This window comes from Bactrocera neohumeralis, chromosome 6 (assembly GCF_024586455.1).
Source record: "Bactrocera neohumeralis isolate Rockhampton chromosome 6, APGP_CSIRO_Bneo_wtdbg2-racon-allhic-juicebox.fasta_v2, whole genome shotgun sequence".
Taxonomy (NCBI): Eukaryota; Metazoa; Arthropoda; class Insecta; order Diptera; family Tephritidae; genus Bactrocera; species Bactrocera neohumeralis.
In genome coordinates, this window is record NC_065923.1 from 12606792 (window position 1) to 12623852 (window position 17061).

Below are 17061 nucleotides of genomic sequence, written 5' to 3' on the forward strand. Positions count from 1 at the left end.
AATCCAAGCAATAAGTATAAGTTATTTATATATATAACACATACACAGGGCGATATATTCGACATAAGGTTTTTGAGGAAAACAAAAATTATTATTCATGTCTTATGTAGTATATGGAGTTGGGGGCGGTATCCACCCGATTTTATCTAACAAAATAACTAAAAAAAGGTTTCCTGAGATTTTTTACGGTACCTTGCTAGTTGTTCGTAAACGGATAACTAACATATTGGCCGATATATTCGGAATAAAGCCAACCGGAAACACGAAAATCTTTATATTAGGTATATGGGGGCTAAGGGAAGTATTGATAATCGGACACATTGACCGATATTTTCAGTAAAATATTTACTATAAGTACTGGGATCCCGTTATTCGGTATCTAGGGACTTGAAAAGTTTGGATCCGATTTGAACAATTTTTAGTCATAAGATGGCGCTTCGTCCGATTTTGGCACAAGCTCATATAAAGTCCTCTCATACCACCTCTGGGCTAAAATTTAGTGTCTCTGAAGTATTTAGATACTGATTTATCGCACTTTTAGTAGTTTTTAACAAAACCATTATATAGGGTGTGAACGAGGTTGTCATCCGATTTCATCCATCTTGACGCTGCCTATAGGAGTTCTTATGGTATTTGCCTTACGCATATTTGGTTGTTGTAGCTTTAGTGATTTGGGAGATAAGTAAATTAAACTTATTAAAAGGCGAGGCCAAGTCCACTTTTCCAAAATTTGTTGCTCACAGGTACCCCTTGCTACTGCGATATCCTATTCCAAAATTAGTACTTAGTTATGGTACTTTATATGAGGACGATGACGACATCTGAAGACCCCGATAGAGTTGTATTTATTACAATATTTATCTAGTTCAGTTGAAGAATAAGGGACGTCGTTTGATTAGGTATGACTCTTCAGCTCTGTAAATATTAATGTTTTACAAGTTTACAATAAGCCACGTATAGACCAGTTTTGGTTCTTTGCGTTATCAGATGGAGTTCAGTTGCTAGGTCCCTGAGGAGTAGTCATCCTTTAGGATGCCTGCGCTTGACGCGAATTTTAACACAATCTGTGGCCTCTCCAACGACACCTCCTCCAGTGCATCATACCATGGGGACCCCAGATGTTTACAGCATAGTCTTGCCAATACGAGATAAGTCCACTTTTTCAGTTGTTCTAACGAGTTTTGATTTTCTTTATCATGCTTCTGTCCAGATCGTCGTATAGACAACGCATGGGTTTCGAAATGTTAATCACGGTTTCGGATGTCAGCTGTACACCATTATAGGCAATCTCGTCCACTAGTTCATTGCCCTCGATGCCTTTGTGGCCTGGCTCCCAGTAGATGTGAAGTTGCTTGATTCTGGTAACATTTTCCACTGCTGCCCTGCTTTCCAAGACACTTCTGGCCGATATGCGATACGAGGTTACTGGCTTGATTGCCGCTTGCCTGTTTACGTAGATGTTGACTCTGGAATCGCCTGCAGGTTTATTAGAGCCCAGCTCCGCGGCTTTCGCAATAGCAAAGAGCTCAGCCTGAAATATATTGCAGTGGCCCAGCAATTTAATAGGGAGCTCAAATTAGCTTATCAGTTCGAACCACTACTAGGTACTGATGACGGTGGCGGTTAATCAAAAAAGACGTGCATTACGACTCAAATGAAGGTATGACATTTGCTTACTTTGTGATTGAAAAAAATATTATTATTAAGTTGATGATTACATGGAGATGATCTGTTTTAGCACAGGTCTAATCTCGTATATATTTTTGCCATGAAAAACCCTTGACAACAATATCCCCTGTACCCACTAAATTTCTATGCTTCTCTACATATGGAAAGGTGAACTCCGAAAATTAAGCACAAATGCTTTATTTAAATAAGAACGCATACATATTAAAGATGAGTATTAAATTGTTTGAATACGAATTGATTGATCGATTACACTTATGATTTCTGTTCTCCAAATATTGTCCCATTCAACCCAACTACCCTCTATTGTGCGCCAATCATTTTAATTGCTCACGTTTATATCTCAATTTCGTCATAATATTGTACGCTCGCTTTCCATTCTATTGCCATGTGAATGCCATTCAATTCTGCTCGATTACAATCGTAACACAATTAAGTATTGATGATATTTTGCCAACATGGAACGTAGTGATCAGCGATGATATCTCTATCGAAAGCAAATATTGATGCATCAAGCATTATCCCGTTTACGATTGTCTGCCTTTGTGGCTGACTTACGAGCGCCTTTGTGCGGGCACACGAAGCCCTGCATGCGCGAGCGTGCTGAGGTGCTTCTTGACTTGCGACAACAACCCTATGCAGGCAATATGGAATAATGTAAAAAGAGATCGTATTGCCAAATTCCCCTTCAACAGCATACATTCGTATTTGCCATTCTTTGCTCTCATCAAATGTCAATAAATTTCGATAATAATAATATTTAGCAAACGAAAGTGGAAGCGCAGTCAGAAGAAGGGGTAGGCAAATATTGCGAATATTGTATGAGTGTGTGTACGTGAGGGGCTCGGAGATGATCGCACGCAATTGAAAATGCATTGTCACGTGTGCTTTGTTCGCACGAGCATTCGTGTTGCAATCGTTCGCAATAATGCAAACTTAGCTGTATACATATCCACTTTATCCACTTAGGGGTGTCTTGTTTTGCGAAAACTTGTGTTTGGTAGATGCCTTACAAGACGCCTCGGTGTTGATATGTTCACTTTGCCCATCGGAATGCAATTTTCCTTTTTGATGTATGCAAATCATTTAATGCAAATGCGATTTTAAGTGTTGAATGCAGATAATTTACATGTTGAAATATGCAAATCCTGACAATACTTGGTGAAAATTTTGCGACCACCCATTGGCATACTTGAGTTATTGAGAATTTTGCCTTCGCTGTTTTACAACCTCTTAATGAACTCTGAGATCTTCGTATTAGATGTATGTGTGAGTGCAAGCTGTGTGAGAAATCACGCTTTGCTGCACATTAATACTTTCTTACATGTATGTATGTATGCAGACGTCTATTATCTTTATGTAAATACTCGCTTTAATCCTTTCGTTCCATCCTTGCAAGAGTCATATGTTCTCTTATAGGAAAACCATAATCCCCGCCTAAATATGTAAAGACGTGTTGGCTTGAAAACCATTAGCGGCAACAGCTGTTACGAATTTAAATAACAAAAACGAAATAAATTTGAAGAAAAGAAACTTATAAATGAAAACTAAAGAAATCTGGCACCACATCAATGGCATGTGGCACCGTTCTTATCAGCATTCTGTCAGGGGTAGCGTGAAAAGCGCGGGTGAAAGTAATTTCCATTGTATGTATGCAAGAAATCTTTATAGAAATGTGCTTGTGGCAGCTTAAGTCAACAAAGCGATCGCGATGTGATTTAAATAGGATAAGACAACCATGACCTACTATTGTATTTTGTGGTAAGCGAAAGGGAATTGAAGTGCTACAGGAAGGCAACAGCTGGAGCATAAGATTTAAATCAAAATCAAATTCGAAAAAAGTTACATACTCCGAGGGAAATGAGCATGCTCCACTTTATTTCGAAAAATATGCAACAACAATTTGTATTATTTTTTTAATAGGAAAGTTAGGTTGGGATGCTGACTCACGCTCAGGAGGCACTCTAGAGCTATTGCAGTGTCATTTGTGTCCAATTACAAAGTTTATTTTAAGTAATTTCAAGTATTTAGTATTTTTATTCAAAATCGATTATTTGAACTAAACATTTCATTCGAAAACATCCTCCAATGTCAATAAGTCTGTGGGTTTGGATTCGATTGATGGTCCACATGGTTCCTGTCCTTGGTCTAACCAAGAGACCACGCCCCATCCAAACCAAAAAAGCTATAATATTTTAATATTTTTGTCACCTCGTGACGTGTGTTTGTAGTGCTCGTCACGAAAATGGAAAAACGAAATCAAGAGCAACGCGTCGCGATAAAATTTTGGGCGAAACAGCTTCGGAAACGTACGCTAAAATTGTAGGAGTGTATGGTGATAGTGCTCTTAGTCGTACCCAAAGCTCAATGGTTGTCTCCGCGCGCCCCCCGCCCGAAAAAAGCTCGCATGAGCAAGTCGAAGGTGAAAACGATGATTATTGCCTTTTTTGATAGCCGTGGAATCGTCCACAATTCGTTCCACCGGGGAAAACTGTGGATCAAGTCTACTATTGCCAAGTACTCGAAAGATTGCGAAAACAAGTCAACAGGGTGTGCCCAGACATCGCTCGTAACTGGATCCTTCATCACGACAACGCGCCGTGCCACACCGCCCTCAGCGTTTCCCAGTATTTGGCCTCTAAAGGGATCGCCGTGTTGCAACAGCCGCCTTATTCGCCCGACATGTCACCCTGTGACTTTTTTTGTTTCCTAAAACAAAATCGGTGGTCAAAGGAACCCATTTTGAGTCAATTACGGACATCCAGGCGGCCGTGACGAGGGTACTCGCGAACATCCCAGTCGAAGCGTTCCAGAAATGTTACGAAGCATGGACAACGCGGGACTACATTGAAGGGGATGGCAGAGTTGTAGAATAATTTTCAAATATACGGTTTTTATGGTATCAGTCTCATTACTTAATTGTCATACCTCGTATTTTTAAATTCCATCTAATTTTTTTCATTTTACGTTAGCGCATGACTGTATTAAAATTCAATTTCGCGAATCAGCCATAGGCACTGAGGTCCATCCATTCGATACCTGGAGTCTTATAGCATAAATTAACCATCTCAGGTGGAAAAATTGCCGAAACATACCATAGCTTTTCAAGACCACAGATATCGAATCTATGGACCCAGTGCCTATGGCTAATCCTTTCCCCAGAGCATCTTTTCTTGATAACAAAAGGAAAGAAAAAGGATCAATACAGCCGTTTAAATCTACAAAGCGCAGCCAGTAACAAATTTATTGAGTCAATTCGCCGGGTTCATAGAAAGTATGGCAACCAAGATGCTTCAATCTTAGTCAGGCGAAAGCTGGACAGTGTAGGTCTAGATGTTTCCACCTCATGTTCATCCCTTTGACAAGTTGCGTCCTCCAAAATCTTTAGTGCCGCGTGAGTGCCAATGAGTTAATATCCAGTTAGGACCCCTATCATTGCGGCCATGTGAACCTTCCTAAGAAGTTTAAATAGTTTATTTTGGTAAATATTTGCGATATTTTAATGAATTTAAGTGTTTGCTTAACCACTTGCTGAATATGAATGAAATTTGTCCAAACTCGAACGCTTAATATACTGTTTATATAAATATATCGGACTAAGTGGTGATATCAAATATAGTTTAAGTTAGATATAAGTGTAATCCATTACCATTTCGTCAACTAACGATGAAGATGAAATACAGTTTTTCAAAGCCTATAAATATGTCTCGGCTGTGATCTTTGAAAATTGCTAATATGTTTAGTTATACCCGAATTTGGCCTTTTTCAAAAGAAGCCCGAGCTGGAAGAGTTGAAAAAACTTCACATACATACTATAGACCATACAGGAAAAGGGCTTAGGGTCAAGCATATAATTTCTCATATATTTAGCTTAGTAAATATATAATCATATCGAAAAGAAACCCAATTAAACTTTTTTTGCGATTTTTTCAAGTAAATTTAGCGCAACAAAAAAATCATATAACTACTATGCATATATGTATGTGTTAAAATCATTTGCTCAAGACAGTGATGGATGAAGTACAAGTATGAAGAGAAGAATACACTGCTAACCCCTTGACAGGCAAGCGGGTACCGACGAATGTGAAGACTAATTTGCATATGCATAAAGAGCGTTTCCGAGGGAAATGCAGAGGAATGCATAAACGGGATTAGATGCTACAAAAAACCAGTCATGGGAACAAAGGGTGCGTAAGCAAAATTAAAAAAAAAATATTTTTTTTTTATAAAAAATAGTTGAATATAATTTATCAAATAAAACTAATGTTATATTTTTTACAGTTCACTGCAACCTTTTTAGCTAGGTATATCGTCTATGATAATAAAACTACAATTCCTAAATATAAATATTATTTTATTGCAACTCAAAAGTCATTGCTTATTTATTAATAACAACGCTAAGTCGCAATTTTCGCCAAAATCCAATCCACAAAATACTGTACACTCGTATAAACGCCGGGGATTTGTGGACGCGCACAGCCCACACCGTACGAGACGACGCCAATCAGATAGAATTTTATGGTGCTACCAACGGTCTAACCAAAAAATAACAACAAATAAATTTTATTCATTTAATTGAAGTATTTGCTTTACCTCCGGTATCATTAGTGGTCCACCCGAGTCGCCTTGGCAAGTATCCTTACCGCCTGATAGCACGCCTGCGCATATCACACCAGCGTCGAATTGATCGGCGGTGATTAGACGATTCGCACGCTGATAACTGTCACGACAAACTTCGTTAGCCAATATTGGTACTTGCAGCTCCTGCAGCACATTCGCAGAGGTACCGCCTTCCATGGTTTTGCCCCAACCCGCTACGAAGGGTGTGTAATTTAGATAGGATTTGCTGCGCAACCGCTGTGAGCTGGGCAAGCAAATGGGCTTAATGTTGTCTAGATAAAGAGATAGATGGAGAATAATTTAGTATTATGTAAGAAGTGAAGAAAAAAAGAGCTTGTTTGGTGAGGTAAAACTTACTGGTGAATTGTACGGCACGTTGCAACCAGACTACGCCGATGTCATTACGTCCATTAGCGGTGTTATAATTCGGATGTTTCTCTTGCTGTCGATGAATGTAAAAAATAAGAAAGCAGTGAATTTGCGTATTATTTATTCTATTCTATTATTCCAATCTGGTGTTTTTGTTTAATTTTTATATAATATAAAAATTTGTTTAAAATGTATATTATATTTTAATCTACTAAATGGCGCCGGACGAGGATTATTAACAGAAAACATATCAAATTTACGTAGGTTGCTTTTCATATTTCGGAATAGAGAACAAAACCAAATATTAATCATCGAAAATTGCTTTATTGTTTTTCAAAATATTCTCCATTGAGATCTATACACACACTTTCGCATGCGTTTGAACTAATTCTCAAAGCACTTTTGTTATTCTGACTGAGGTATCTCCAGAACATGGGCTCTGTACGCATCACCCGCCTCTTAAGTGTCGAGAAACGTTGACTTCTTTGTTTATTTTTTACGAATGGAAATAAAAGAAGTCATTCAATTCCAAGTCAAGAATAACATATCAAATAATTTACCACTAAGAATTTACTGTTTTGTGACATGTTCAGTTTTTCCAAAAACAGGCAACCATTTGCTTGGAAGTGCTTCGTAGTCGAAAAGCTTCTGTTAGATTCAGCTCATTTTGAAACACCATACACTCGACTGTTGTTTACTTTCGGACTCATTCGCATAAATCCATCATTCACCATCTTTCAAATTGTCACAGACATATTTCGAAGCACCGTGATCGTATTTTTTAAAATTTCCCTCAATCAACTAAAGCCACAACTATAGGCTGCCTCAATCCTATGATATGTCACATGACGATCTTGCTATATCAGTTTGCGCACAGTTTCAACAGTTTCCGGAACAAGAACTGATTTTAAATGATCTTCAAGAAATTCATCTTGGAGTGATCCACGACCTCGATTGGATTCACCGTACTACCTATTAATACTAGTCCTCAATGGAACTTCATCGCCATAAGTTGAATTGAGTTCATCGATTTACTTTAATCCACGTCGTAAGTTGTGAAAAATAATCGCGCGAAAATGTTCGCGATTAAATTCAATTTTTGGCAGAGATGAATATTTTAAGTAACTGTAAACAATGTAAATAGCGCTCGTATGTTAAAACGTTTTGAGTATGCTTAACATGAAAAATGTCAAACTCTTCCGATAAAGTTGTGAGTTGCCAGATTGCAACACTAGCGTTGCCAAATACCGAAATATAAAAGACAATTTACGTAGATAATGATAGTCGATCTATGTGTGACAGAATCGTATAAAGACTACGTAATTTTTTGGATACGAGTATGAGGTATGCATATTTTAAATTATTTTAATTACATTATTCAGCGTTTCGAATATATGAGGATCAGAAAATAGTTATTCTTTAGTAAAAAAAATAGTGTCATACAATAAAAGTAATGCTACTCACCTTCAGTACACTTATATCCTGATGCTGAGTTTCTGTATCTGTGCTCAGATCGTATTCGCCAAGACGAACGTAGCTTCTAAAACACACACATGAAAACAAAAAACCGAAAAGCAAGTAATTGATAAAATAAAATAATGACTTTTAAAATGAAATAAAACTACTACTTTCTTTAAATTTCCGTAGTCGGTAAAACCTAAATCGCAAATTAATCAATCATCTAGGAGAATACCATTAATATGCAAATTCAAGTAAGCAACTTAATGGCAACAAAAAATCTTAATATTATTGCTCAAATGTAATCAATCGTACATCTACATTATTATAAGCTATAATTAAAATGTCTATGAGTTGAATTGATTAATTTGTCTTTGCTGTATTGATATTAGCTCAGCTCATCACAGATCACAGCTTTTTAGTAGCTAAACACTGTACATATGAATGAGTGATTATAGACGCTGGAAATTAAGACATTACTCTGGTATACCTGTCTTAACGGTAATTCTTTGTTTGAACTAAATTGACAGTGATGTAAGTTTTAAGAACTGAGGAGTATTTATAGAACTAGTTTTCATAGAAAAAGTCAGGCTAATATCTGACCAGATTTTAAAAATAAAAAGGTAAGTTTTATACTTCTAACCTATTTGCAATAAGTAATGCTATAAGCTTGTCTATATACGATATACGTCTCATATACATAAAATACTTTCCAACTCACAAATCGCTTCGTATACAATGCGCCGCCGTAACAATATGTCGAGAGGACACTAAAGTTCCGCCGCATTTGAATGGCGAGCTGGGATCCAAGTCCGGATAGGCTAGTAAAGCCATCCACGGCCAATCACTTTTGCCACTCACTTTACCACCAACAATCTTCTTAAATGTACGCAACACAACGCCACAAGTACCGGCAGAGCTTGCTTGACTGGGTGCGGGACTTGGTGCGGGTGCTGGTGCTGGTGCTGGTGCTGGCGCCGGACGTGAAGACTCTGCGCCACCAGGGCAACAGACGCTATGCGAGCTACCGCCACAATTTCTATTCGAAGCGCGTAAATATTGTACGAAATTAGGATCTGTATAACGTTGATACAACTGACCCAACAACACTTGGCAATCGTTGATTTCTGAAATAAATTGAAAATTAGTAAAGTTATTTCCTTATTTAACGTTGGTAACGCCTACCCACACAAGCTCCTTCTACATTCTCGGGAGTATAACAGAATTGTCCAGCTCTAAAGTCCACAAAAGCTGATGGAGCTTGGCTATATTCATTCCCACCGAAAATGTAGCGAAAATCAATTCCTGGCTGTTGACGTATTATTCGCTGTTGCTGCGGTTGTTGTTGTGGTGGTTGTTGTTGAGGTTGTGCTGCAACAGATCGCCGCACTTGTAGCGTGTTTGGTGCAGGCACACGTCGACTTTGTTGGGGTTGCACTGCGAAAGGGCTGGTCGGTCGTTGAGAGACTGGGCGTGGACGCTGCTGTGGTTGTGCGCAACAAAACTATGCAAAATGTTTTTCGTTAGTATTATTTAGATAACTGAAGAGCGTTTTTGTTTATCGCGTACTAACCGATTTGCCACCACACGCTCGTTGTGCAGCTGCCACATATTGCTGATTGCGCGCTCTCTGAGCATTCACCACCTGTGGGCAATAATTGAAGGCAACGCACTGGCCATAATAATTCTCTGGACTCACACAATTGTACTGAGCTGAAGTAAAAACGAAAATAGTTGAATGTTAGGTTGGCCGAAAAATAACGATTTCTAGCACCAAGAGTTTCTTTTAACTCAAGGTACCGGAAGATATACGGCCGAAGAGTAGAGAGTACATATGCTCCGTAAATTCTGGAATAATATGCATTTTTTCTAGAAAACCTTGAGGATCCATGGTTAATTACGGTTTGTTTCGATTACGTACGTAGATCTTGAATTTTTTTTGTTTCATCATGAATTCATCAATTTCAGTTTCTTGATGAATATCATACTCATTCATATAGTATAAGTGGTAAATCATTTATATACATTTTAAACTAGATTGTGAGGAAAAGAAAAAAGGATTAACCTTAAAGTGATAGTTTTCCATTTCATATATGCTTTCAGTAACCGCTTAGCTTATCATGACTGAATACACAATAGTCTCTGGTGATTTCTTCTCTTCGGAAATCAGTGACAATTTGAAACCAGCTCTCCTTTAGAGGAAAAGTAACAGGGGTGAATTGGAAGAAATCAAATTGACATTAGGAATATATTTAGCCACTTCATCAAATCGGCCATCTTATATTAAGGTCGGCGAAACAGTTTGGAGAACAGGTAATAACAATAACGTCCAAACCGGCTAGTGTTCAATAGAGCATGATATATGTATATATGTAGGAGATGACATGTTGCATCGATCACTCTCTTTGGAAAAATTTGTTCTCAAAGCAAGTTGTCACTTAAAATATTTTTTTTTTTATTTTTTTGTTATCGTTATTTTATGCTATTTTATAGGACTAACTACATTCTTAAAATAACGCACATTGTTGTGAAATAAAAATTTGTCATTTAATGTCATATAAATGTTAATTTGTTCCAGAAACTGATTCTTAAGACCTCTTCAGTATATCAAATTCTCGTAAATTAATTAAAACAGATTATGAAACTGTCTGCTTATGATTCAATTATGACTTTGTAAAAAGCAACAATAACAGTTGAACTATTTAAGTTCTTACAAAGTTTCAATATGTAATATTAATTCCACGAAAGTATTAAAAGGAGAAGAAGTGGGATGTATGGAAAGAAATAATTAGCGTGTGGTGAAATCTCACTTTCAACTGAAACATCAATTTTGTAACGCTTAATTATTAAAAGAAAACCATTTCATTTGAAACCTTTTAATTCAGTTCAATGTAAAGAAAACCGTTTAATGGGCGTTAAGTATTATAAAGTGTGTTTAAATATCTTAATTGCTGAGCAAATGAAGTAGAACGTTTAAGTGTAAGTATTTAGCTTAAACAGCGAATTAACTAATAGCAAATGATGGTAAATATATATAAAAACGTATTATATATGTAGCTGTGGTGAAAGTTGAAATAACGAAAAGTTGTCAGAATTGTGTGATTCCAACAGCCTAACACCTGGCAAATGATTTGAGCGTGACTGAGTCGAAATCGCAAATGCTCACAAAAGCGGGTATATGAGTTATTCCAACCAAAATTTACGTTCAATATTATTTTTTGAGTTCTTTGAAAACAAATATTGGACAAAAATATATATTTTTATAAATAAATCTTTTTTTTCAATTTAGAACTATTTTTATACAGCTATTTTTATTCAAAATTCACACAAAACTCTTCAGTTTTTTATTATAAATTTCGGAGTGGGCCACACAATATTGTGATTTTGACAAACTTTCGAACTTTGTCGCTCGCATTTGCTGCTATCTTACATACTTACCAAATTTTTTACAGAACATTTCCTGTAGGGCCAGGAGTATGATTTTGATTAAAATAAGAAAAACCAGAACATAATCGTATATTAAGCCTTAGAAATACTTATTAAAACAGCAAAATGGTAAAATATAGGTTGAAGGTACGGTTGTTATGTTCCGGTTTCACTTAATTTAATTAAAGCCATACACATGGGTCTCAAGGAAATGTTAGAAATATACATAAATATTTGTACCTGTTACTTTTTAAGGGAGCATGTGGCCACAACATCTCTAAGGCACACATATGACTAATAATATTTTAGAGAAATTTCCATTCCAGCGACATCTATTGGTTTATTTATGGTTACATTATACTTCATATGGTGAAACGATGGTCGAAGAAGAATAATCACAATTTATCTTCTACTCAACTTCTCTAGTATATTCTGAATTTTCTTCGTATTTATATCAAAATGAAGTAAGCAGTCTCTAAGTAGGCATATTGATATTTATATTATACTAGAGGATCCGCCCACGCTTCACTGTGGCTGATACATAGATAATACTACTACTACCAACTATATGATTTCTATTAGTTGGATTATAACTATTAGTTAATGAAATATAGCATTTCTGTAAAGCAACTTGTGTTAGTTTACAAAAATATGGATCATAAAGCATTTCGTGTGTTAATAAATTATTGCTTTTTGGAGGAAAATACTGTTGAATTTGGGCTCAGGGAAATCCACCGATGAAAAGATATTTGCTAAGCTTAAAGAGGCGAAAGCTCTGTGCAAAGTGGGTGCCTCGCAAGTTCATAATCCAATAAAAACAACGAATAAGTGATTCTGAGATGTGTTTGAGTGCACTTTAATCGTAATAAAACCGATTTTTTGCGTCGGTGTGTGACAATAGAAACATAGCTCCAACATTTCCCACTGAAGTCCAATCGTCATTCTAGTCATCTGCACATGTTGAACCTGTTCTCAGGCGTGGAAAGACGAAAAAGTCGGCTGGAAAGGTTATCACATCAGTCAGGGTGCACGTGGTATAATACATACTCAACGACTGATTACTGAGCCAGTTATAATCCATTGCACTGCGTATTTGGTTGCAGTTCTTTTCTTCTACTCCAAATACTTAGCAATTGTATTATTTTTGAGCAAGAATCTGTTTAAAATTGTACGCATACATTCAAATGATTCCTACAAACATGAATTTTGAAATTATTATTTTTTCAGCCAAATCGGTTTAGCCGTTCTTGAGTTATAAATGGTGTAACTAACACCACTTTCTTTTATATACTATACGTATGGATATATAGATATAATTACTAGTGGATCCGGACACGCCTTGCTGTAGTATAAATTTTATACTATTATTCATATAATAAACTATTCAATACAGTGAAAATTGTATTTACTGTTTCCTTATCTTTTACCTTTCTGTCCAGTTAATAGAGATGTCCGCTTAATATATCGTCCATTTAATAGAGCTTTCACTGTATTTTTTATTTATGGATTGTTTTTCTTATCCTATCTTCTAAGTTGGGTCGAACTGAATACAGTGTGCTAAATTTTGCTAAAATCGGTTCAGTAGTTTAGGAGTCCATCGCGGACAAACAATGTGACACGTAATTTTTATATATAAAGATTTATAGTATATATCTTTAACTGAAAAAACAGTCCCCTAGGAGGCATATTGATCGTTAACTGGTATATATATTTATTTATATCTTCATAAGTTGCATATTAAGTTTTAGTTTCCCTAAAATTCTGATTGAATTAAAGAAGGACAATCACTGTTTATTTCATTGAAAATAAAAATCAAGTGGTAGCTGAGGTTTTCATTGTGAATATCAAGGAATTATAAAATTACTTTGAAGTCATCTTGTGACTGTGATGTGAGAGACTCTTTCTGTTAATTTTGGGTTAGTAAGAAAAGCAAATGATAGTAAAAACTTCCTAACACGTAGAATTTTTTGTGTTGCAGTCAAAGAGGTTAGGGGTCGAAACACCGTCATTTAATAAAATTATAAAAATAGCCGATGGAAGACTTTTGAACTGAAAATCGCAATGAAGACACCACAGATCTCTTAGCATATCTGACGCAAATTTTTTCTTCAGTTTTGTGGAGCAGTGCAGTTAATAATTTCTTGATTCAATTATCGATGATTCGATATATTTTTCGTTACTCAATAAAAATAGAAAAAATGTTTACTTTAAATATTTACTGTATTTACTATGCACAAACTTATTTACTAATTTTTTGAGTACCGCTCATATCAGACTATCTTACGTATGTATATGTCATACGAACTGATCGGTCGAAAACAAGCCTTTGTATAGAAAACTTTACTATATGACAAAGTATCTGCATGAAACTTTGTATGGATTATTATCCATAAGCCAAATAAACTAGCCGATCAAAATACTTTTCCTTCTTAAGTAGCCTTAATTCGACTTAAAGGTTGTTTATATCAAAAAAAAAGTGGCTAGAAAGCAATTGGAAAACAGCTTCCGCTAAGTTCAACCCCAGCACGTTTATATTTTCAGATTTATTTATGGATAGTTGCAAAAAAAATTGCACCTGTAAAGGGTATTATAGCTTTGATGCAGTCAAAGTTAATGCTTTTCTTGTTTTAAAATAAAATTAAGCAAAACACAATAAAAAAATTTTCAATATTTTTGTATATGCAAATATGCAAAAAATAAACAATAAAAAAGTGGCTTAGCTATACAACAACTCTGCTGGGAAATTACACAATCTTGCACCTTTAAAATATATTTGCCTTAATAAGCATATAATCAGGTTATAAAAAGTTTTATTAGCGATTTTATTAAACAAATTTAAATTTAGCTTTCGAATATATATTAAACTTGTTTCTGAATTCCGGCGAAACATTTATTATGCAGATATTTTTTCAAGCTCTTATAATGTTTTCTTAATTAACTTATAATATTATAAAAATATTAAAAAATACATTTTGCTATGCGTACCTTTAATAGTTATTATTTTTAGTGAGCACAGGACAAGTAGCGCCAAAGTGGCTTTCATTTTTTCACTCTTTCACTTCTTCAAAAACACAACAACTTTTTTAACTAATACAAATATCTAATTTTAATTTAATTAAAATTTTAATTTTCTAAATATTGTTTTTTTTTTTTGTTTTGTTTTTTTTTTTTGTTATGTGTAATTCATGAAATACTTTTTCGATCCAGTCATCAAAGTGCACAAATTTTAATTTCAAGCTTTTATTAGTTCGTCTTTATTTTTACAATCGAAACATTTCATTGCCTTCACTCACGATTTACTACGCGCTTTTATTGAGCCCTTTTGAACGCGGCCGCTTTGAATTCGCAACTGTTTCCAAAAATGATAGTCAAAACGACGCGAGGCTATTAGCAATCCATATATATGTACATACATACATCTATTTACCTGTACCAGTTTGAGATGTTGAGCAATATTTTTATATTTATGCTTCGAAAACGAAATCTCAGCCGGTTTTCATATATATTGTTTGCATTTGCCTTAAGTCAGAAGAGGTGATTCCCACAAACCAATGCTTATTGTTTAAGGCAGTCTCTCAGCTCAGTTTTTGGAATGTCTTACTCACACTCAAATGACTGTTTAGCACCTGCGGTGGGGATAAAACGGTTAATTGGAAATATTTACTTAATCAGATGTGTTAACAATTATGTGCACATGTATTTGTGTGGGTATATAGAATATTGCTAATGTGGGTTATTCACCCTCTGCACGCTGGAAAGTATGCAACGTTTGAAAAATTGAAAATAGACAAACCGACTTTTCGTAAAGAGTTATATAATATTACCTAAATGCCACTTTCTCACGAAATATAATATTCTGAAATAAACTCAAATACTGAACATCTGCTCATCTCATCAGCATATACCACATTTTGAGACTTAGCAAGATACAGACCGATTTCATCCATCATTTTTCGATATTATATCGGTTCAGTTATGGAGTTAGGCTAGTTTAGCATGCAAAGAAAATCGATTTTTGGGCACTCTAAGCGATTAACTAGCTAGTCTAGGATTTTCAAAAAATCTATCATTTCTTCTTTGGTTTAAAATAAGTACTATCGAGGATCCTAAAAATGTATTTAATTGAAGGAATAGTGAAAAAGTATTATTTCCTTATCCAATGCGCGGTAGGGTTGATACGTTCGGATCAGTCAGCTTCTGCATCTAAAATTTTTGACGCGTTGTTTTCGAAAAAGAATTTCACAAATTGTGCGTTGATGGTACTGGATGGTACTGGTAACGAAAATCCTAGTTGGACTATGAAAACAATTGGTAAAAAGCAATTCTTTCCAGGAATACCATGGCGAGTGTTATTAAAACGTTCAGCAAAGATCTGACTTTCAACAGGAACCAAGGAAGTGGTAGAAGTAATTTTAAGTACCCTGACGTAGCTAAGGAGTTAATACCGCTTTTTACGAAAAATCCCAACATATCGGAGAGAAAGGTAGGGGAAAACCGCAGTGTTCAGAAACTTTTGTCAGAAAAGTTAAAAATGTGGAAGGACTTAAGTCTTACAAAGTTCAGAAAGTTCCAGACAGGAATTCCAAACAGAACAACATGGCAAAAAATGTAGCCAAACGGCTTCATGAGATGCCATATTCCTTTAAAATTGTAACTGCTGCATTATGGTTGATGAAACGAATGTGCTTAGGAACTTTTCTTAGCTTCCAGGTGTGGATTTTTATGTTGCAGATCATAGGGAGAATGTTCAAGAGGAGTTAAAGACACAAAAATTTTTGGTTTGGCAAGCAATTTATAGCTGTGGTAAAAGAAGCAGCTCTTTTGTTACAACTCTATCAACACTGATTTATACATCCAGGAGTGCTTCCAAAAACGGCTTTTTCCATTTATAAGACGGCATGAGATGTCCACATTTTTTTGGCCTGACTTGGTTTCATGCCATTATAGCAAATCGGCAGTTGAATGGTATGTGAAGAACAATATAGTTTTTGTGCCAAAATATGCAAATCCACCTAACTGACCAGAGCTAAGACTCCTCGAAAGATATTGGGCGCTAGTAAAAAGGGTTATGAAGAGCACAAAACAAGTTGCTGACATCACTAACAACTTAATAGCCTTAATTCAAAAGGTCGGTACAAAGTTTTTTTTATATTCAAATCCATGTTTGATAAACACTGAGAGGGTTAAATTTGATTCCTTTTTCCTTACTTCCAGGATAAATTATTAAAGATAATATAGTTTTTGAAGTCTCTAGATCAATTTAGCCCCTTATTGGTTAAATTTGGCTCGAAATTACATCGAGTTATCTCTTGTCAAAATTCGTACTAAAAAGATCCAAATTTTTTTACGAATCCTGCCAAGAGATTCCAACAATACTACATACATTTGTATGACCAAAAAGTGTCCAAATTCAACAAAAACTGTTCCAGCCCTATAGAATATGGGGATCTCAGTATCTATAGTTGACTTTTAACCGAAAATATCGGTCAATGTATGTGATAT

At 35.5% G+C, this 17061-nt stretch overlaps 1 protein-coding gene across 1 annotated transcript; it reads right to left on the reverse strand.

The window, feature by feature from the left end:
- Window positions 1-6023: 6023 nt before the first annotated feature.
- On the reverse strand, window positions 6024-14897 carry LOC126763431 (venom serine protease Bi-VSP-like). The gene is made up of 8 exons (XM_050480941.1): window positions 14545-14897; window positions 9707-9846; window positions 9319-9637; window positions 8855-9260; window positions 8140-8215; window positions 6664-6748; window positions 6280-6578; window positions 6024-6221 (listed from the first exon to the last, which is right to left on the reverse strand). The coding sequence occupies exons 1-8, from the start codon at window positions 14600-14602 to the stop codon at window positions 6084-6086; spliced, it is 1521 nt and encodes a 506-aa protein (XP_050336898.1). The 5' UTR covers window positions 14603-14897; the 3' UTR covers window positions 6024-6083.
- Between the last annotated feature and the right edge of the window lie 2164 nt (window positions 14898-17061).

What these genes read in the sequence shown, in the direction of transcription:
- LOC126763431 (XM_050480941.1), bottom strand. Translation starts at nt 14,602, where the DNA reads ATGAAAGCCACTTTGGCGCTACTTGTCCTGTGCTCACTAAAAATAATA. An exon ending in GAGCGTGTGGTGGCAAATCG is followed by an intron (nt 9,638 to 9,706) that starts GTTAGTACGCGA and finishes CATTTTGCATAG; the next exon opens with TTTTGTTGCGCACAACCACA. An exon ending in AGGATATAAGTGTACTGAAG is followed by an intron (nt 6,749 to 8,139) that starts GTGAGTAGCATT and finishes ATTCATCGACAG; the next exon opens with CAAGAGAAACATCCGAATTA.